Here is a 21,690-nt window from a genome sequence, read left to right on the forward strand (position 1 = left end):
GAAAGAATGGTAACTGACAAGCAGAAGAGGCAAAGTGCTGGCAAACCAATTCACACCACAAAATCCTGGAAGATGAATGAGCTGGTGGCACCAGATAAGAAAAATCAGCGGATCCAAGCTGTAAATGTGTTGTCCATTTTTTTTTGTTCTGCATTGGGTATAATTAAAATTTTCGTGGGGGGTGGTACTCTTCTTCAACATTTTCTAAAATCCTGTTGAAATGTGCAGAGGATCCCAGATGTCTTGCTGGGGACAGAGCCTGAGATAACTTTTACGCTGGCATTGTTTACTTCAGGGGTCTGAAGATGGTGGTGGTGGTAGCTGTAGGAATCAAAGCTAGAAATCTCAACAGTTAGGTAAAATCCAGGACAACAAGCAATGTTCTGTTTTTTAAGTGTATTTATATGAAAATAATTAAACTTGTGGAAAAGTTGCATGGATGGTAAAACCATGTACCCTTTATCCAGACTTACCTATTAACATTTTGACCTATTTGAGATCCCTCCCTTTTCTGTCTCTTTGACTCTGCTTCTGTCTTTTTCCCTCCTTTCCTCTCCTTTCTGTTTATATATGAATACACACATATAGACATATATGAAAAATATGCATATATTTCTGAATATTTGAGAAAATACTTTATGTATTATGCACCTTCTCATTGAATATTTCATTGTGTATTTAAGAAAAAAAGATTCTCTTACATATAGTACAATTATTTATCCTTTCAGTAAATGTAACAATGACTTAACAATGGCATAAAACTTTTAACTCATCTATTCATATTCAATTTTTTTTCAATTTATTGAGTAATGTCCTTTGTAATTGTTTTTTTCAAAACCTTCATTAAAGGATTCAGTGTAAAATCACAGATTGCATTTAGTTGTCTTGTGTCTTTAGTCTCCTTTAATCTGGATTAGTGTTTTTTAGTCTTCCTTTTTTATGACAAGGTCATTTTTTGAAGAATATATTTGATGTGTCATCTTTATAACCTCTTTTCTTTTGGTGGAACTTATCTTGCTCAGACTTTAGAGAATGTTTTTACAGTTGGGAATCCTAGGGACCTCAGGGACAGTCAGGACCAGCCTTCCTCTGGAAAAAAAAAAGAAAAAAAAAAAACCCAAAATAACACCAGAGATACAAAGATATGTGGAGGGATTTTTAAAAATAAATACACCTCCTGTGGTCAAGGGAGGTGGGTATTGACAATGGAGTGGGCTTGAAGCGCATATTCCTTTTGGGTAGAAACAATGGTGGCACTGTGGATGCAGAAGACAGGTGAAGGAAGGAGCTGTCATTGCTGGTAAACCCTCCTCAGAGGGGAGGGAAAGAATTAGGTATCTGGGGTCAAGACTGATTCATTAGACTCAATGAGAGAATGCAGGCAAGCAAAGTATGGAAATGACACAGGGGTTAATTTCAGCAGTTTATAATCTAAGGAAGCTATAACGGGTACAACTAGTAAATGACTACAACTAGTAAATGACTAATAACTAGCATAGGGAGATGAAATAAATGCATGTACACCATTGTGTACATGCATCAACAAAAGTGATGTTATGTCCACAAAGGTATGGAGATGCCAATAGAAATTTTAGTGAAAAGAAAGTAGATGAGAGTGTATTTGGTCCTGCAGGTTGTGTTCTGTAAAATAAAAAAAAAAATTTAAATGTTGTGAGGAGAAGAAGGGATTTGTCAGATGAAAGAGGGAGCAGCAGGAAGAGACACTCTATGGGTGGAGGGGGCTAGGTTTGAGAACCTTAAGGGGCTGAATAGCTTAAGAGGGATTTTGGGAAAAAAAGAATTACCCAAGATTTCTAAGTTTTTTGCTATAGGGTCATGAGCGTGCCATGCCCTTGTTTCTCTTTTTGTCATGCTTCCTATTTATTAATATAGGCCACTCTGCACACTTGTGCTTTTTGGTGAATTCTTTTGAGGAGATACGGGGGAGTGGGTGACATATATTTATGCCTCTGGCTCCATGCAGGTAAAGACACATTATATATGAGGGGAAGCTGTAGTTGAAGGCAGAGTAGACCTTGGAGGTGTAAATCCCTTGGCACAGCAGAGTTTTATATATTATGCGGGGTCCAAAGGGTGACCATTAGGCAATAAGGTCTCAGTTAATATCTAGGTAACAGGTGGAATAAATAGGAATTTTCACTAAAGTAAATATATGGTATGTGAATGTGTGGTTGGAAAGGTAGATCAGAAGTATCTAAAGGGCCCTGGAGGGATGGATGGATCTGCTGGGTTGGGTGGTGGGGAAGGACTGTGGTTTCATCTTTCTTGTATTGTCCCCTCCCCCACCCTCAAGAACCTTTGGTGTTTAGCTAAACCTCTGTGATGTGGGCCTAGAACTCTAGTCTAGAATGTGCACTTTAAATGCCCAGATGCCTGAGGCAGCAATGCACTTCTGATGATTTGGATCATCATCTTTGTCTGAAGAAACTTACTGCACCATGGCTGAGTTCCAGCTCAACTTCCTAAGTTTTCCCATCCTTGTCTTTGTGTGTTGGGTGGGGCTCCTTCTTCTGTCACTATGCTACCTAAAGGGGAACTCAAGTTTCTCAATATTTTGGAAACAGGGAGACATCGACCAGGTCAGTAAGCCAGAGTCCCTCAAAGATATTAAATCTTTCTTTTCAAATGGATGTATTCAGTGCTATCAGTTTCCCTCCAGGTACTGTTTCTTTTGTATCTCACAAACTTTGACAAGTTGTATTTTAATTTTCATTTAGTTAAAAATTTTTCTTTTTTCTGAGATTTCTTCCTTGACCCATTTGTTAGTAGCATGCTGTTTACTCTTCAAACATTTTGGCATTTTGGCCTTTCTAACTATCTGTAAACGATTTCTAGTTTAATTCTATTATCATCTAAAAACACATTTTGTATGATTTCTAGTTTGCATTTGTTAAGATGCATTTCATGGTCCAGAATGTGGTCTATTTTGGTCAATGTTCCATGTGTGCTTGAGAAGAATGTGTATTCTGTTGTTGGATGGAGTATTCTATAAATGTCAATTAGATCAATTTGACTGATGGTGCTGGTTAGGTCAACTCTACCATTACTGATTTTCTGCCTGCTGAATCTGTCCATTTCTGATAGACGGGAGTTGAAGTCTCCAAAAATAACAGTAGATTCATCTAATTGTCCTTACAGTTGGGCCAGTTTTTGCTTCCCATATTTTGACAGTCTGTTAGACTGTATACATGTTAAGGATTGTTGTGTCTTCTTAGAGAACTGACCCTTTTGTTGTTATGTACTGTCCCTCTTTATCCCTCATAACTCTCCTTGTTCTGAAGTCTGCTTTGTCTGAAATTAATATAGCTCCTCCTGCTTCTTTCATCAGTGTTAGCATGGTACAGTATCTTTATTTTTAAAGTGGGTGTTTGGTAGGCAACACATAATTGGATCTTATTTTATCCACTGACAATCTAGCTTTTAATTGAATGTATTTAGACCACTTACATTTAGCAATTTTCTATATGGTTGGATTAATATCCATCATGTCTGTAACTGTTTAGTATTTATTATAAGTATTCTTTTCTTCTTCCCCTCTTTTTGTGCCTTTTCTGGTTTCAAACAAGTACTTTATAGGATTCCCTCTCTCTCTTCTCTTAGCATATCAAGTATTCTATGCCATAGAATTTGCAATATATTCAATACATTAACAACTAATGTACTGACAACTAATACACTGACAACTCAAATCTACTTTCATATAAACACTATACCACTTCATAAGTAGTACAGGTTCTGTTATAACAGAGTTCCCAATTCCTCCCTCCTATCCCTTGTAACACTGATGTCATTTATTTCACCTATCCATATACTATGATCACTCAATACATTATCAGTAGTATCATTAAGTCAATTGAGAATAAGAAAAATGAAAGTGTTTTTTTTCTTTTACCATCATTGATTCCTTTTCCTCTCTTCCTTTATGAAGACTTGAGATGTTGTTTTCCTTCTTCCTATAGAACTTTTTTTAACATTTATTCCAGGGAAGATCTGATGTTGCTGACTCAGTTTTCGTTTGTCTTGAGACAGTTTTTATTTCTCATTTACTTTTGAAGGATAATTTCACTAGATAAAAAGTTCTGGAGTGATTTTTTTCTTTCAACACTTTAATATTTCAGTCAATTTTCTTTTTGCTTGCATGGTTTATGATCAAAAGTGAAAGTGAAAGTCACTCAGTCAACTTTTTGTGTCCAATGTCCAATTCTTTACAACCCATGGACTATACAGTCCATGGAATTCTCCAGGGAGAATACTGGAGTGGGTAGCCTTTCCTTTCTCCAGGGGATCTTCCTAACCCAGGGATCAAATCCAGGTCTCCTGCATTGCAAGTGATTCTTTACTAGCAGAGCCACAAGGAAAGCCCAAGAATACTGGAGTGGGTAGCCTATTCTTTCTCCAGCAGATCTTTAAGACCCAGGAATCAAACCAGGGTCTCCTGCACTGCAGGTGGATTCTTTACCAACTGAGCTATCAGGGAAGCTCTGATTTATGATGAGAAGCCCATAATTCTCATCCTTGTTCCTCTAGAGGTATGGCATTATTTTCTTCTGTTTTCTTTCAAGATTTTATCTTTCAGGTTCCTACAGCTTTAATAAAATATGTCCAGGTTTAGACTTTCTTAGTATTTATGCTGCTTGGTGTTCTCTGAGCTTCCACAATCTATGGTTAGTCTATCATTAATTTTGGAAAATCTTGGGCTGTTACTTCTTCAAATGTTTCTTCTGTTCTGTTCTTTCTTCTCATTTTAATATTTCTGTTGCATATATTGATATACTACACATTTTGAAACTGTCTCAATTCTTGGATATTCTGGGTTTAAATATTAAATTTTTTTCTCTTTGCATTTCAATTTGGAAAGTTTCTATTGCTATACATTCAAAATCACTTATTTTTTTAAGAAGAAAAAATTAAAAACATTTTAAACCTTTAAAATTGATAAAAAGAACATAAAAGTCTATTAATTAGAGTCATATTATTCATGGATAATGAATATATGAGTTTTCTAGAGAGGACTGAGAGAAATGAGCCCCAGGGCTTCATTCTTTTGTTTTTGTTCTCAGCGTCAGGGCAGAACCAGGAGGAGAAGGAAAGGTGGCACACTGAAAGGTAAGGCTCTGCCTGTTTCACCGGATCTCTCCAAGGGTGACCCTTCCTGCCTTTTCCATGAGATCCCAGGTCCGTGACCTCTGACGATGTCAGTGGCTAGATACCGTTTCTCTCAGAAACCAGAGGTATCTGGGGAGAGGCTCACGGGGAGGCAGTCCAAGCCTGAGACACTTCTCGGATTCCCTGTTTTTCTCATGGCTGGGCTTGAAACCATGATGGACCTGGGCAATGGGTGTTTCCCCACAGGTGGCCATATGAGATGTCAAGAGTCAGAACTTCTGTGTCCTGACTTTGTATAAGTCCTCTGACTTCCTGGATGATCAGATTCCTCTTTGAGGTAAATAACCATTGACTTTTTCCTCAAAGGGCGGTTCTGAATATCACATGGGAGAATACATATGAAAGCCCTTTGTGAATGATAAGGCAACATATATATTTGAGCCTTGCTATTATTATCACTGACCATGTGATCTTATATTCTAGTTCTTGAGACTCTCCAATCCACCAAGGGTACCACTAAAGGACATTCTACTTAGTCTCCTATAAGTTCTCTTTGTTCCTACCTTCATCACTCTCCTGGTTTCCCAGGTTGGAGAACTTGCCAGAGCGAAGCAGAGGAGGCAAGGAAGGAGCTTTATCTTCTGCAAAGGTGACTAAACATTACCTTCTTTCCTGTATCCCACTTTTTTAGTGGAGTCTTTGAATTTCTAGGGCCTCAGTGAAGCCTGGGATTGACATGGGAGGGAATATCCTCAGATTCAGAATGTGAAAGCCTTGGCAAGAGGGATTAAAAGATACATTGTGAGATTGAAGAAGTCGAAGAATGTGAAAAGATAGTATACATTGGGCAGCCATACTTTTGCCAGAGGTACCAGGGCCTCATGTTTTTTCCTGGTCCTGGCTGTAGTTTTGTACTTCCTATCTCCTGCAGCCCCCTGGGCCAGCATGATGATACCACCTGCTTTCGTCAACTCTTATGTCCAGACCCCTTCTGTGAGGTGTGTAATAACGCAACTGCTGAGGTCAATCGGCTGCTGTTCCTGGAGGCCCTGGAAGATGCTACTTCCTCTGTGTCTCCTTTGGCTTCCACAGCTCCTGTGACTGAGTCATCGTGTACTTTGTCCCCGGCCTTCTCAGCAGTCCCTCCAGGAAACCTACCTCCAGCCTCTCTGCCGGAGCCTTCCTCACTGCCCTCCTCTATTCTCTCCCCTAGCCCAATGACCCCCTTAACTGACTTTTTTTCACCCTCACCAATGGGCCACTCTCTGGCCTCAGAGCCTTTTTCTTCCTTGGATTCTGAATTCCCAGTGGATTATTCCCCATCCCAAACCATTGCTTTCCCCCTTCTCCTACCACATGACACTCAGACAGCAGACCCTGTTGTCCCAGCAGAGGCCACATTGTTTCTAGATACCATTTCCTCTCTTGACCCCACCCTTTCCCAAGATATCAACCCCTTATCAGATTTGTCCCAGACGATGAATCCCACTGATTCTTTTGCTTGTCCTCATGCACCACCAACCCCATTTGTTTCACCACCATCAGACTGCACTTTATCTGTGACTCAACCTAAATCAATTTCCACTTTATTGAAGCCTGTTCTGGAGAAGTCATCTCCAGATAGCCCTAGTGAGTTGTCCACTTGTGTTTCAACAATCAGAGGCACTGAGCATTCAAGTCTATCAATTTCAGACTTCTCTTTGTGGCAAGCTCAGGCCATGAACGGGCTCCTCCCAGCATTACCACACTCTGATTTTCAGCGAGAGCATGTTTCCCTCCATCCACAAGACACTTATCTCTGGGGAGACTCTGTTACAAAGCACAAGGAGGCCAATAGCCATTCTTTCTCTGGCTTTAACATCCGTGGACTCTTGGAGAGACAAATAAAAAACAGAATGGCTTTCCCGAGTTTAGAGAAGAAAGAAAAGGAAGAGGGTCCATTTTCAAAACAAATGTGGTCAGAATACCAACGGACATCTTCAGGGAATTTGTTGCAGTCTCTTGATGTACAGAACACTACAGCCCCCCAAAGTGGCTGGAACAGTGAAAGCAAACCAGAGAAGCTTCACATTTGTCAGCGGCTCTTATATGTCAAGACTTTGGGGGGTAACTTGCAGCAGAAATATAGCCAGCTCTTCTGGGGTCTTCCCTCTTTGCACAGTGAATCCCTAGTGGCTACTCTTCTGGTTTCTAGTAGTAGTTCCCCTCTAGAGTCTCACTTTGTCTTATTCAATGGAATCTGTAATGCTCCTGCAGTCAAAATGCGGGATCAAGAATCTCCACCACTTCTTCATTCCCGTCCCCATCTCCTTCCCCATGTGTATCCACCACAATCCTTGCCTCAAACTAAGCCACAATCCCAGTCTCTACCTTTCACTCAGGTCCAGCCCCAGGCCCACCTTCAAGCCCGACTCCCAATCCTATCATCCTCTTCTCCATCCCAAATTAGGGACTGTGGAGTGTCTTTCCACAGATTCCAGAATGAGTCAGACTTTCATATTGCAACTGAAAATCAACATCTGGAGTGGCATGTGTTACAGAAGCAACAGGAAAGTTTGTGGGGTTTAGTTCCTGTGCTCCAAAAATCTCAAGCCACTTGTTCTCAAGCTCATAACCTCCCATTGGTCAACCAGCCATCCCATACCTATGTACCAGTCTCTATCCTTCCTGGCCATTTTCATATCACCAGTGAACCCCAGGAGAAACTGCAGCTCCACGTTCCAAGGAGGCTAATTCCACGCTGGTACCTCCAAGCCTGTAGGAATCTAGAGTCTCTAGCACTGATGGGGCCTCAATGCAAATTAGCAGAAGTACCTCAGCAGAGAGGCAGGCATGTTCAGTTACAACTTTCTGAGCTTCAGGGCCAGGGTAGCAACAATATAGAGAAGACTGAATTGCGTCTCCCAGGAAATTACCATGAGAGGGTCTCAACAAAGTTTCAGCTAAGGGATGACATGAGGAAGAATCTTGGCTATATCCTTGAGAAGAGCCCAGAAGACAGCCCACAAGATAGCTCAGAATGCTACCTAGTGCAGGGTCTGAGGGCTGCCTTGGGGACAAAAACTAACCGTGTGTGTCACTCAAGGAATCACTCAAGGAATGAATTACTAAATGTCTCAAGAAAGGACATAGATCGGAATCAAATAAAAAACATTCTTAGATTACATGTGAGCACAAAGTCTTGGCAGATTAGTGTGGGTAGGATTCCTACAAGTGTGTGTCGTTCATGGCTGGCTGACGACAATACTTTGCTTCCTTCTGCAAGCTCCCAAACCAATGTGGAAGACCCACATTCAAAAAACACAATTGTAGGTAAAGTATGCCACCAGATTAGCACTCCAGAGCTTTCTTTTCTTGATCACAATACCCTAAAGGTGCTAGAAGCCCATATTTTAAGGTTTCGTGTGACTCAGAGATGGGGCCTACCCCTCAAGGTTCTTGAATCCATAAAATTCTATATGTTGAGAGAAGCCAAAATATGGCCTCTTCCTCAATTTGACTTTCCCTCCTCAACCACCCATATTTCTGGGGTAGACTCCAAAGATGAGCTTTCCAAGCCTCTTGAAGAAAGATCTAAAACTTCTCAGGGAAATAAGGTGAGAACCACAAATTCAACCCCCATGCTGGATCATCCTCTCCCTGTTATCTCATCTGTGGGCCAAGAAGGACAGAGGGCCCCACAACCATCATACTCTGATACCTACCAAAAGCTTGCAGAGGACATTCAGACAATTGAGTGTGGCAGACAGACTTTTCAGCCCGTCACACACAGAAACAAAGACAAAGTAAGTCAAAATGAGACTCTACTGGATGACAGACGCAGCCCAGTGGTGCCCATAAGGCAAGGTGGGTATAGACCTGAGCCAAGGAATGAGACCATGAACTTCAGTGATAGAGTAGAAATGATTCAGGGCCGAAAGATAGCGAGGAAAAATTCACAACATTCCACAATGTTCAGTGTGTCCAGGGAGATATTCAGGGCCAAGGAGCTTCATGCTCTTGAATCACAATCCTGTAACATCTTGCCAACCAGCAAATTGAGAAGCTCCCAAATGACAAAGGTCAAAATGATTAAAGCAGAAACTACCCTGACCACTCAATGTCCCCCACCAAAAATATCTGTTCCCCAAGATTCTGATATATCAGACTTTCAAAAACAGATCCTTACTGAGTTAAAGTTAAAATTCAAAAATAAGGAGCATAGCCAGGCTGACCACTGTCCCACAGACATGACCCCGACTTCAAGTAGGTTGCCTTCCAAGTCTTCACAGACTCTTGCCCAGAGTGTCTCCACTGGGGACATGGCAGCTTCCCAGGTGCCAAACATCCACTCGGAGGACAGTGGGACCAGCATGGAGCAGAGGCAGGATCCCTCTAAGCATGTACTATTGAAGTGCCAGGATAATAACTTCCCACCTGCTGCAGAGAGAAAGCCTTTGGGTTCCAAAGCAGGAGAATACAGAAGTGAAAATTCAGGAGCAGGGATGTCTACAGGCAGAAAGAAGTGCCACCTTGTTGAGGAAAGAGAATTAAAGGACACTTCCTCATCTCTGTCACAGAATGAGCAGCTTCCTCCTGAAAGTTTCTTCAGAAAAAAGATGAGGCAATTTTTTCAGTGGATTGATTTCATGAGAAAAACAAAAGACCAGGAAAGTCCCCAGCAAAAAGCCAAATTCATGTCAACCTTTGCACAGCACCAAGACTCAATTGAAAGTGCAGCTCTCTTTGTGAGTCATGGGCCCCTTGAAGCTCACGAGCTCATGAGAGCCATTGGGAAGATCCTAGAAGAGAAGCTGGCATGTAGGTTTGAATCTGAGGCCTTGGAATTAAGTCAGCGCAAGAAGGAACTGCAGACCCAGGTAATGCCTGGTAAGGGACATCCCTCCAACTATGGTGCTCTCCCTGACTTACAGCAAGAGGAATGGGTAAGTCCCAAGTCCTCAAACCAAGAAGCTGTTTATGCTGATCAGAGTTGTCTTACACGTGTCAGACAGAACAGTGATGGGGTCAGACATCCCCCAAAAGATGTGGCCTTTGAGGATCAGGTATTATGTCAGAATCAACCCTCTTCCCTGCCCTCCAGGGAGCTGGTAAGCCATCCAAGCCCCACCTGTGTGCGTCAAGAATGCCAGATCCCTCCAGCCCCCCTCACTCCTGAAGAAGACACTGTGTTCAGAGATCTAACTCTTCTATTCAAACAGAAATCACTTCTCCAGCATTTTGAGGGAGAAGAAATTTCTCCAAACGACTCATTCAGTCACTGAGAAAACCTTGCAGTTTTCATGATAAGACATTCTCAGATGAAAACAACCTTCCTTTAGTAAATCGAGAATTTTTATCCTCCTCAATAAATGTTCTAATAGAGAAACACTAATGCTCTCTGTGTACTGCACTGGGTGCATGGGTTTTAGTTATCCTGGTACTTGTATGTGGGAAATGGAAGGAGTAGTTCAGTTCATTCTGATTTCCTCTTGGTGTCTAAGAGGCTTCCTTGCGGGGAGCCTGACAGTGGTCTTCTCAGTTTTATCCTGGAGTCCTTTATTTGATCCTGCTCTGATATCCTCTACCTAAAAAACTTAATTATTTTTTATTAAAAAGTACAAAAATTTACTCTAGAAATTTTCAGGCTTTTGAAAAGTGAGAAGATATCTTAAAGTCTAGAACTTGGCTTAAACTATCTTTTCATCTGCTCTCAAACTATCCTGAGCCATATACAGCTATAGGGTGGAATGAGTTACTCTAGCATAATATAGCCAGATTTGACTCTTGTTGCCTCAAAAAGTTTTAGAGAATGTTTAGGCCTTGAGGTTAGTGGTAGACAGAAATCTTCCTCTTAGATCTCTTGGTGAGGAATAAATGTCCTGCAATGAAGAACTCTTTCATCCTTTATGAATTTTGTGGTGATGGGCCACATCTCCCACTCCTTGCTGCTGCTAAGTCACTTCAGTCGTGTCCAACTCTGTGCGACCCCATAGATGGCAGCCCACCAGGCTCCCCCATCCCTGGGATTCTCCAGGCAGTAACACTGGAGTGGGTTGCCATTTCCTTCTCCAATGCATGAAAGTGAAAAGTGAAAGTGAAGTCGCTCAGTCGTGTCCTACTCCTAGCGACCCCATGGACTGCAGCCTTCCATGCTCCTCCGTCCATGGGATTTTCCAGGCAAGAGTACTGGAGTGGGGTGCCACTGCCTTCTCCGTCTCCCATGCCTTACCCGACCCTAATGAAAATAAGTAGCAGTTCACCCTTTACCTTTCCTCTACCCTTACTGGGGCAGTAGGGAAGACAGAATTTGCAGCTCTGAAAAGGCTGAGGGATATGAATATTTTCTTGAAGACGGTCTTACTTTTGTTTAGAAAATGTTCCTGATCCCAGAGTAACTCACAGGTAGGTGGTCATTGAATGAGGTGTATACAGATAGATAGGCTTTACAATTGTGGACACTGGCCTGGCCAGGGTCAGAATTCAGCAGATTCTTCTGGCTGAAGAATCTGCTGCACGTGGGATGTTTAATCTGGAAAGCATATTTTGAGCTTGATGATGAGGTCTCCCTGCTTGTGAAAGCACCTCAAGGAACAGGAAGAGCTGCTCTTCAAGGAAATCTCTTCAGGGTGGTATTACTGTAAGACGAAGAGATCACCTGGCCACTGTTGGCAGGAATGGTCATTGGGCAGCCACCCAGAATTTGGGGGAAAAGGAGAGAGTAAATAAAATGTAATGATGGAGTGAGTGGGAAAGGAAGACAAAAATGAGAAGGGAAAGAATGACATCATCATCACTACTTATGATCCCATACTGACCACCCACCCACTTCACCCAACACAACCCTACCTATGCCTCCAGCAGCTCCTGGAGACTAATCAGGGCTTTTAGAGTATGATGATACCATTTAAGTGTAAGAGTATATGGGGTAATTTCTGAGAACGAAGACAGTATTCCTAGGGATGACATCAGAGGGATGTACTCCTATTCAGTGCCTGACTTTCTAGTCATGCTACATCTTTCACCAAGATCACAGTAATTTAGGTGTGTATTAGTTATCTACTACTGAATAACATGAAAGTGAAAGCCACTCAGTCGCGTCCGACTCTTTGTGACCGTATGAACTGTATAGTCCGTGGAATACTATACAGTCCATGGAATTATCCAGGCCAGAATACTGAAATGGATAGCCGTTTCCTTCTCCAGGGGATCTTCCCAACCAAGGGATCAAACACAGGTCTCCTGCATTGCAGGCAGATTCTTTATCAGCTGAGCCACCAGGGAAGCCCCCTGCTGTAAAATGAACATCCTCAAATTCAGAGGCTTAAAAAAAACCACTTATTTACTATCTCACAGTTTTTGTGGTCAGGAATTCAGGCAAGACCTATCCAGGTTCTCTGCTTTACGGTCTCTCACATGGCTGCATTTAAGGTATCAGCTGGGGCTGGGGTATCATCTAAAGGTATGACTGTAGAAAGACCCACTTCAGTGATCACTTACATAACTGCTGGCAAGATGAAGTTCCTCAAAGCCTGTTGGACTGAGATCTTCAATTCCTTGACTGTTGGCTGGAGCTGGCTGGAGTCTATCCTCAGTTCCTTGCCATGTGGGCCTCTCCAGTGCTTCATCAGGTTCAGAAGACAGTCTGCTAGGAAGAAAGAAGTTACGATATTTTGTAAACTAATAGTGGAATTGATATTCCATTACCTTTTTCCTTATTCTATTAAAAGCAAATTACTAAGTTCAACCTACATTCAAGGGGATGAGTAATTACATCAGGGTGTGACTATCAGGAGGTAGGGATCATTGGGACCTTCTTAGAAGTCTTCCTAAGACAAGGTTTTCTTCTTGGTCACCCAACTCAGTTAACTGAAGCAAAATTGGCCAGAGGTGTCAAGTGTATCCTTGCCTTCATTCACATTCATATCATCAAGGTCAAAGCTATTTAATAGTTTAGTAGAGCAGTGGCTGGTAAGAAAAACAAAGAGGTTGGAGTGTCCAAAGGAGGTGGGAAAGTAGGCATGGAGGTAAAGGTGGTGTGGGGTCACCTCGAATAATCAGGTGAAAGGAGGCCTTAGAACTACCTGACTCACTACCGCCAGTTTACAGACTTGAGAGAGAAAAAAATTAGATGCAATATATTTCATCCTGCCTCCCCCAATATCTCCCCTCTGCTCTAGCTTTCAGATCGTAGGGCTAAAGAAGCTAACTTCAGCTTCTGTAGAGACAGCCATGCTTACAGAGGAAGCAAATCCTACAGATTTCAAGGTTTAAATCTGCTCTTATCAGTGTATTTAATATAGAGTTGGGAAATAACTACTTCACTTGCACATGGGCTGAGACTGTAAATGGGGTTAGTTTCCCAGACGACAAGAGAGAAGCTGTTTACAGAAGGTAAGTGAAGGCTGAGTCTTAAAAAAAAAAAAAAAAATCAGATATCTATCATAGCCCTCTGTCTCACTGCCCCACTTTACCTTCCTGTCCAGAGTCATGACACTGATTGAAGGTTAGAATTGCAGGAAATGCAAATCCTGTGTAGATTTGGGGAGAGGAAAGAGTCTCTGGACAGGAACTCAAAGTGGGAGAAATCAATCAGAGGTCTAATATTCATGTGAATAGACCATCCAATAATCTGACCTCTCACTGTCTATCCCTTTTCAACCTATGGCCCTTTACCTCCATTCCAGTTCAGTTATGGCCATATTCTAGAACTCGTCATCAGAATATTTTTTCGCTCTGAAAAAATATAGTTTGACATTTCACCCTTTACTCTTTCAGCTTATGCCCTTGGTATGTCAATTCCTCAACCTGCTCAGGAACTACAAGCCACTCGTTCATCTGATAACCTTCTATCTTTATCTCCTCCTCCAAGGAAAACTTCATGGTCTATCACTTAACCACACACTTAAATAGCTCTAAAGTTGTTTAGTCAATAAGTTGTGTCGGACTCTTTTGCAACCCCAAGGAATACCAGGCTCCTCTGTCCATGGGATTCTCCAGGCAAGAATACTGGAGTGGGTTGCCATTTCCTTCTACAGGGGATCTTACCAACCCAGGGACCAAACCCGCATCTCTGGCATTGGCAGGCGGATTCTTTACCACAGAGCCACCAGAGAAGTCTTCAAAAAATAGCTCTAAAGCACCTTCCCCATTTTCCTTTCATATGTCCTTGCCTGGCTGCTGCTGCTAAGTTGCTTCAGTCGTATTCGACTCTGTGCGACCCCATAGACAGCAGCCCACCAGGCTCCCCCGTCCCTGGGATTCTCCAGGCAAGAACACTGGAGTGGGTTGCCATTTCCTTCTCCAATGCATGAAAGGGAAAAGTGAAAGTGAAGTCCCTCAGTCGTATCCGACTCCCAGCGACCCCATGGACCGCAGCCTACCAGGCCCCTCCATCCATGGGATTTTCCAGGCAAGAGTACTGGAGTGGGTTGCCATTGCCTTCCTGGCAAAACCTAACTATACCTTTTCTAGTGCATGCAGGCCAGTGTTATCAGTGGCTCTGTCATGTCTGACTCTTCGGGATCCCAGGGATTATAGCCTGACATGTTCCTTTAGATTATCCTGGCAGAAATACTGAGGTGGGTTGCCATTTCCTCCTCCAGGGGCTCTTCCCAATCCAAGGATTGAAACCATGCATGAGGCTCCTGCATTGGCAGGCGGATTCTTTACCACTGAGCCACCTGGGAAGCCCTGCCTTCTAATAAACGTCTGATTCCTCTTGGGTAAAATCATACAATTAAGTACGTTGGTACCACCATAGATTGGTATTTATGTTCTACAACTAATAGTCAGCTCCAACACTGTCTGAAAACAATCCATTCATTCTTTCTACGTTTACTATGTATTTGGCACTTAGGACACACCAGTGAAGGACACAAAGCTCCTGTCTTTGTGGAGCTCATGATTGTTTTCTTAATTAATTCTCTTGCCTACTTTCAGGTTCCTACAACTCCACATTCTTCACTCTTACAGCACATGTGCTGGACCACCACATGGGAATGAATACTCACAAAATGGGGACTTTTCATCATAAAAACTTCAAAACAACAAGACCAAACATGAATCCTCATACTTTCTCTCCTCTTTCCTTCGTACTATACTGAAAGGTTTCACTCAGATGTTGTCTTTGATTCCCCCACACTGGGATCTGTCCTTGTTTTCCAATTCATAACACTTTTCACATGGTGTAGAACACGTTTGGCGTAATCACCTTCTCAGAGGACAGAAATAAAGTTTACCTCATCACAGCTGCACATACCTAGTGGAGCTCAGAAACTTCTGGAGAAAATGGAAAATGAAGGAATTTCTACACGGAGGCTCAGCCCAGTGTGCTCTGCACTGGTGTCACGCCCAGGGGTGTGGACATGTTCAGAGGCGGGGCCATGTCAGGGGCAAGGACTGAGAGGCTGTGGCGTATCGCTTCCTAATGGCGACTGCACCTGGCTGTTTCGGGAGACGTCTTACCTCAGAATTCTGAGTCCTATTTCCATCGCTTCTGGAAGACAGAAGTTGAGATTTCACTCAAAGACAGGTTCTGACCAAGGTTTCTGGACACTTCCCCTTGTCCTGTTTGAAGAGTCGTCAGCCATTTTCATCCCAGTCTGCGGGCCTCGAAGATTCTCATTCCTGAAACTCCCACACCAGGCCGTTGCCTCGGAAGCCCTGGGGGCAGGGCTGCGCCTGCCCGAGACACGCCCCTCCCCGCAGGGGACTCTCGGGGAACTCCGTGGGGGCGGTCTTAGTCCCAGGTATGGTAACCACATTGACCACTGTTAAGTCTACACCTTGCACTGGCTGCCTGGGCTTGCTCAGGTGACCTGAGTCTCAGCTCTCATCCATGAAGTGCTGAGATGCTAATATGAACTAATGGGGTTGACCTTGAGAACGAATGGACAAGTGAAGAGCTTTGAACAGTCTTAAGGGCCGATGTTAAGGAATGGGCTGGGGGCCCTAAGGCAGTTACCATGGGAGTCTTGCCAGTGCTCAGAGTCCAGGGCCGTGCAAGTGCCTGCACAGCTTAGAAGGATGGTGAGACACCCAGTGTGCCGCTAAGTTGCTTCAGTCGTGTCCGACCCCTATGAACTGTAGCTAGTCAGGCTCCTCTGTCTATGGGATTCTCCTGGCAAGAATAGGAGTGGGTGGCTATGCCGTCCTCCGGGGGATTTTCCCAACCCAGGGATCAAACCTGCTCTCCTGCATTGGCAAATTGTTTGTACTAGCGCCTCCTGGGAAGCTTCTCTGCACGCACCTACCTCTCTCCCTCTCCCCCCACCTCCAGTCCATACACTGCATTAAGAAATCATCTCTGATTCTCTGCAGGACCAGAGTATAAGAAGGATCCTCACAGTCCTCAGGTGGTGGTTTTCAGAGGTACCCAAAGTGCTTTAATTCCGCTTGGGACTGATCAGTGAGGAGTAGTTGTGGGAACCCCAGATAAATGCCAATCAAGGCGTTAGTGTCAGTGGACAGAGAGGGCAGAGGCTGAACCATTCCTTGTGCTCTGCAAGGTCCAGGACAGCAAGACATGAGGCTCTCAGGCAGAAAGGATTCGGCTTTTTTGCAGGGCAGAAGATCTCAGATGATGCGCTCGGTCGCTTCTATCACTTCTGACTCCTGGCGACCCCAAGGATTGTGGCCCTCCAGGCTCCTCTGTCTATGGTATTTTCCAGGCAATACTGGAGCGTGTAGCCATTTCCTTCTCCAGGGGATCTTCCCCACCCAGCGATGGAACTGGAGTCTCCGTCGTCTCCGGCACTACAGGCAGAGTCCTTACCGTTGAGCCACCGGGAAATCCTGAACATCTCAGGTAATGTCTTCAATTGCAGATATTGATATGTTCTTGGATTATTGAGGGCTTAACAGTGTATTCAGGTTCTGTGTTAATTAGGAACTGTAGCCGTGTTTACCTTAATAAGAGGGAAGATAATCCCTTTTTTTGGTGACTATTTTCCCTTTTAGAAAGTATTATTTAGTGAATTTCAAAGATGTGGAAAAGTAGAAGAAAGAATTTCATAGATTCTTGCCATCAAAATAGTTACTGTTAACTTTTTGATGCATCTGTTTCCCAGGTTTTGCTATGCCTAATTTTACATTGCTTAAATAATATGTACTTTAAAAGAAAAACAACCGCTATCATAAACATTTTAATGTTATTATAAACTTTCAGAAGTAACATTTTTAATCATGACATCCTAAGTGCTATAGTATTAAATTCTAATTTTTGTTGATATTTGGAAAGTTTATATTTTTTTTAAAAAATTTAACATTTGATGCTGCATGTTTGGTCATAATTGTACTTGTTTATAAACTTTCTTATTACAAAGTTTACAAAGCATAAAGCTCTTCCTAAATATCTGATTAACCCAGGGATGTACCCTGATATGGATGTTTTTTTCTTTCTCCAGCCTCTTTCAATGAGTAATTCATTTAACGTGGTTAGCTATTTCAGCGCTAGTGTCAAGTCAGTGAAATCAGCTGCTTGGTAAAACATCCTCAGTGTAGAGTCTTCTAAACTTAACCCATTGTCTGCCTTGTTCGCAGTCTTTGTTTCCTCCCTCTTATCTTCCCAGTATCAGTAGCATCTGGACATCCAAGCAAGAAACACAAGAGCCATTTTGTGCTCTTCCCTCTTCATTTTCCCTATTGCTAGTCAGCTACTACATGGATGAACTGATAAAATATGCTGGGCAGAGAAATTCTGGAGTTCTGACAGTGAACTCTGTCCTTTCTAAATAGATGGTAAGATCCTTCAGGTACATTTTTGCAATTAATTTGAAAATATAGCATTGTAAAACAAAAACAGATATTTGATTCCATGTCAAAATTTCTATTTATTTACTTTCTTTTTTGTCTTAATTAAAACATCTTTATTTTTAAAAGTAAAAAAATTTACAGTTTTTGAAGATTACTTTCCATTTGCAGTTATTTCAAAATATTGGCTTTGTTCCCTTTGTTGTTCATTACATCCTTGAGCCTATCTCACACTCAGTAGTTCGTACCTCCCAATTCTCAACCCCTGTATTTCCCGTCCTTTTGCTTCCCTCTGGTAACCACTAGTTTGTTCTCCATATCTATGAGTCTGCTTCTATTTTGTATTTACTACTTTGTTGTATTTTTTATATTCCACATAGAAATAATATCATACAGTATTTGTCTTTTTCTGTGTGACTTATTTCACTTAGCATAATGCCTTCCAAGACAACCCATGCTGCTGCAAATGGCAAAATTTATTTATTTTTTTAAAATGGTTGAGTGGTAATCCACTGTATGTGTGTGTGTGTGTGTATGTGTGTGTATACATACCACATTTTCTTTATCCATTCATTTGCTGATGGACACTTAGATTGCTTCCATATCTAGGCAGTTGTAAATAGTGCTGCTATGAACATTGGGGTACATGTATCTATTGAAATGATTTTTTTTGATATACATCCAGGAGTGGAATAGCTGGGTTATATGGTAGTTCTAGTTTTACTTTTTTGAGAAACCTCTGTCCTGTTTTCCATAATTGTTGTTTAGTCAGTAAGTCATATCTGACTCTTTGCGACCCCATGGACTGTAGCCTGCCAGGCTCCTCTGTCCATGGGATTTTCCAGGCGAGAATACAGGAGTGGGTTGCCTTTTCCTTCTCTAGTTTTCCATAGTGGCTGCAATAATTTACATTCCCCCAGCAGTGTAGGAGGTTTCTCTTTTCTTCATATACTCCCCAACATTAGTTCTTTGTGTTCTTTCTTTAATTTATTATTTTTTTATTGAAGAATAATTGCTTTACAGAATTTTGCTGTTTTCTGTCAAACCTCAGCATGAATCAGCCATAGGAATACATATATCCCCTTCCTTTTGAACCTCCCTCCCATCTCCCTCCCCATTCCACCCCTCTAGATTGATACAGAGTGCCTGTTTGAATTTCCTGAGCCATACAGCAAATTCCCATTGGCTATCTATTTTACATAGGATAATATACGTTTCCATGTTACGCTTTCCATACATCTCACCCTATCCTCCCCTCTCCGCATGTCCATATGTCTATTCTCTATATCTGTTTCTCCATTGTTGCCCTGTAAATAAATTCTTCAGTACCATTTTTCTAGATTCCAATGATATGCATTAGAATATGGTATTTATCTTTCTCTTTCTGACTCACTTCACTCTGTATAATAGGTTCTAGGTTCATCCACCTCATTAGAACGGACTCAAATGTGTTCCTTTTTATGGTTGAGTAATATTCCATTGTGTATATGTACCACAATTCTTTATCCATTCGTCTGTCGATGTACATCTAGGTTGCTTCCATGTTCTAGCTACTGTAAATAGTGCTGCAGTAAACAGTGGGATACATGTGTCTCTTTCAATTTTGGTTTCCTTGGGGTATATGCCTAGGAGTGGGATTGCTGGGTCATATGGTAGTTTTATTCCTAGTTTTTTAAGGAATCTCCATACCGTCTTCCATAGTGGCTGCATCAGTCTACATTCCCACCAACAGTGCAAGAACGTTCCCTTTTCCCCACACCCTCTCCAGCATTTACTGTTCGTAGACTTTTTGATGAGGGCCATTTTGTCCAGTGTTAGGTAGTTTTGATTTGCATTTCTCTAATGATAAGCAATGTTGAGCATCTTTTCATGTGTTTGTTAGCCATCTATATATCTTCTTTGGAGAAATGTCTATTTAGGTCTTTCCCCACTTTTTGATTGGGTTGCTTGTTTTTCTGGTATTGAATTGTTAGAGCTGCTTGTATATTTTTGAAATTAATCCTTTGTCAGTTGTTTCATTTGCTATTATTTTCTCCCATTCTGATGGTTGTCTTTTCAACTTGCTTATAGTTTCCTTTGCTATGTAAAAGCTTTTAAGTTTAATCAGGTCTGACCTGTTTACTTTTGTTTTTATTTCCATTACTCTAGGATGTGGGTCATAGAGGATCTTGCTTTGATTTATGTCATTGACTGCTCTGCCTATGTTTTCCTCTAAGAGTTTTATAGTTTCTGGTCTTACATTTAGGCCTTTAATCCATTTCAAGTTTATCCTTGTGTGTGGTGTTAGGACATGTTCTAATTTTATTCTTTTACAGGTAGCTGTCCAATTTTCCCAGCACCATTTATGGAAGAGGCTGTCTTTGCCCCAGTGTATATTCTTGATTCTTTTGTCAAAAATAAGGTACCCATAGGTGCATGGGTTTATTTCTGGGCTTTATATCTTGTTCCATTGGTCTATATTTCTGTTTTTGTGCCAGTACCATACTGTCTTGATAACTGTAGCTTTGTAGTATAATCTGAAGTTGAGAAGGTTAATTCCTCCAGCTCCATTCTTCTTTCTCAAGACTGCTTTGGATATTCGGGTCTTTTGTATTTCCATATGAATTGTGAAATTTTTTGTTCTAGTTTTGTGAAAAATGCCGTTGGTAATTTGATAGGGATCACATTAAATCTGTAGATTGCATTTAGTAATATGTCATTTTCACAATATTGATTCTTCATACCCAGGAACATGGAATATCTCTCCATCTGTTATGTCATCTTTGATTTCTTTCATTAGCATCTTATGATGTTCTGTGTACAGTTTTTTTTGTCTCCTTAGGTAGGTTTATTCCTAGATATTTAATTCTTTTTGTTGCAGTGGTGGATGGGATTGATTCCTTAATTTCTCTTTCTGATTTTTCATTGTTAGTCTAGAGAAATGCAAGTGATTTCTGTGTATTGATTTTGTATCCTGCAACTTTGCTAAATTCACTGAATAGCTCTAGTAATTTTCTGATACTATCTTTAGGGTTTTCTGTGTACAGTATCATGTCAACTGCAAACAGTGAGAGCTTTACTTCTTATCTGGATTCCTTTTATTTCTTCTTAGATCGCTAATAATATGGTATATCACGTTGATTGATTTGCATATATTGAAGAATCCTTGCATCCCTGGAATAACCAACTTGATCATGGTGTATGAGCTTTTTGATGTGTTGCTGAATTCTGTTAGCTGCAGTTTTGTTGAGGATTTTTGCATCTATGTTCATCAGTGATATTGGCCTGTAGTTTTCTTTTTTTGTGTTGTCTTTGTCTGGTTTGGTATCAGGGTGATGGTGACCTCGTAGAATGAAAGTGTTCTTTCCTCTGCAATTTTTTGAAAAAGTTTTGGAAGGATAGGCATTAGCTCTTCTCTGAATGTTTGATAGAATTCTCCTGTGAAACCACCTGGTCTTGGCTTTTGTTTTTTGGGAGATTTTTGAGCACAGCTTCAATCTCAGTGCTTGTAATTGGGTTGTTCCTAATTTCTATTTCTTCCTGGTTCAGTCTTGGAAGATTGAACTTTTCTAAGAATCTGTCCATTTCTTCCAGGTTATTTATTTTATTGGCATATAGTTCATAATAGTCTTTTATAATCCTTTGTATTTTTGCATTGTCTCTTGTAATCTCTCCTTTTTCATTTCTAATTTTGCTGATTTGATTCTTCTCTTTTTTTTTCTTGATGAGTCTGGCTAAAGGTTTGTCAATTTTGTTTATCTTCTCAAAGAACCAGCTCTTAGTTTTATTAATCTTTACTATTGTTTCTTTCATTTCTTTTTTTTTTTTTTTTTTTTTTTTCTTTTTTTTTTT

General features: G+C 41.4%; 1 protein-coding gene across 1 annotated transcript; it reads left to right on the forward strand.

The window, feature by feature from the left end:
* The first annotated feature begins 5,213 nt into the window (after nucleotides 1-5,213).
* Nucleotides 5,214-15,885, forward strand: LOC104996794 (spermatogenesis-associated protein 31D1-like). The gene is made up of 3 exons (XM_010851158.1): nucleotides 5,214-5,359; nucleotides 6,059-10,172; nucleotides 15,328-15,885. The coding sequence occupies exons 1-3, from the start codon at nucleotides 5,214-5,216 to the stop codon at nucleotides 15,883-15,885; spliced, it is 4,818 nt and encodes a 1,605-aa protein (XP_010849460.1).
* The last annotated feature ends 5,805 nt before the right edge of the window (nucleotides 15,886-21,690 follow it).

This window comes from Bison bison, unplaced genomic scaffold (assembly GCF_000754665.1).
Source record: "Bison bison bison isolate TAMUID 2011002044 unplaced genomic scaffold, Bison_UMD1.0 scf7180017864298, whole genome shotgun sequence".
Taxonomy (NCBI): domain Eukaryota; kingdom Metazoa; phylum Chordata; class Mammalia; order Artiodactyla; family Bovidae; genus Bison; species Bison bison.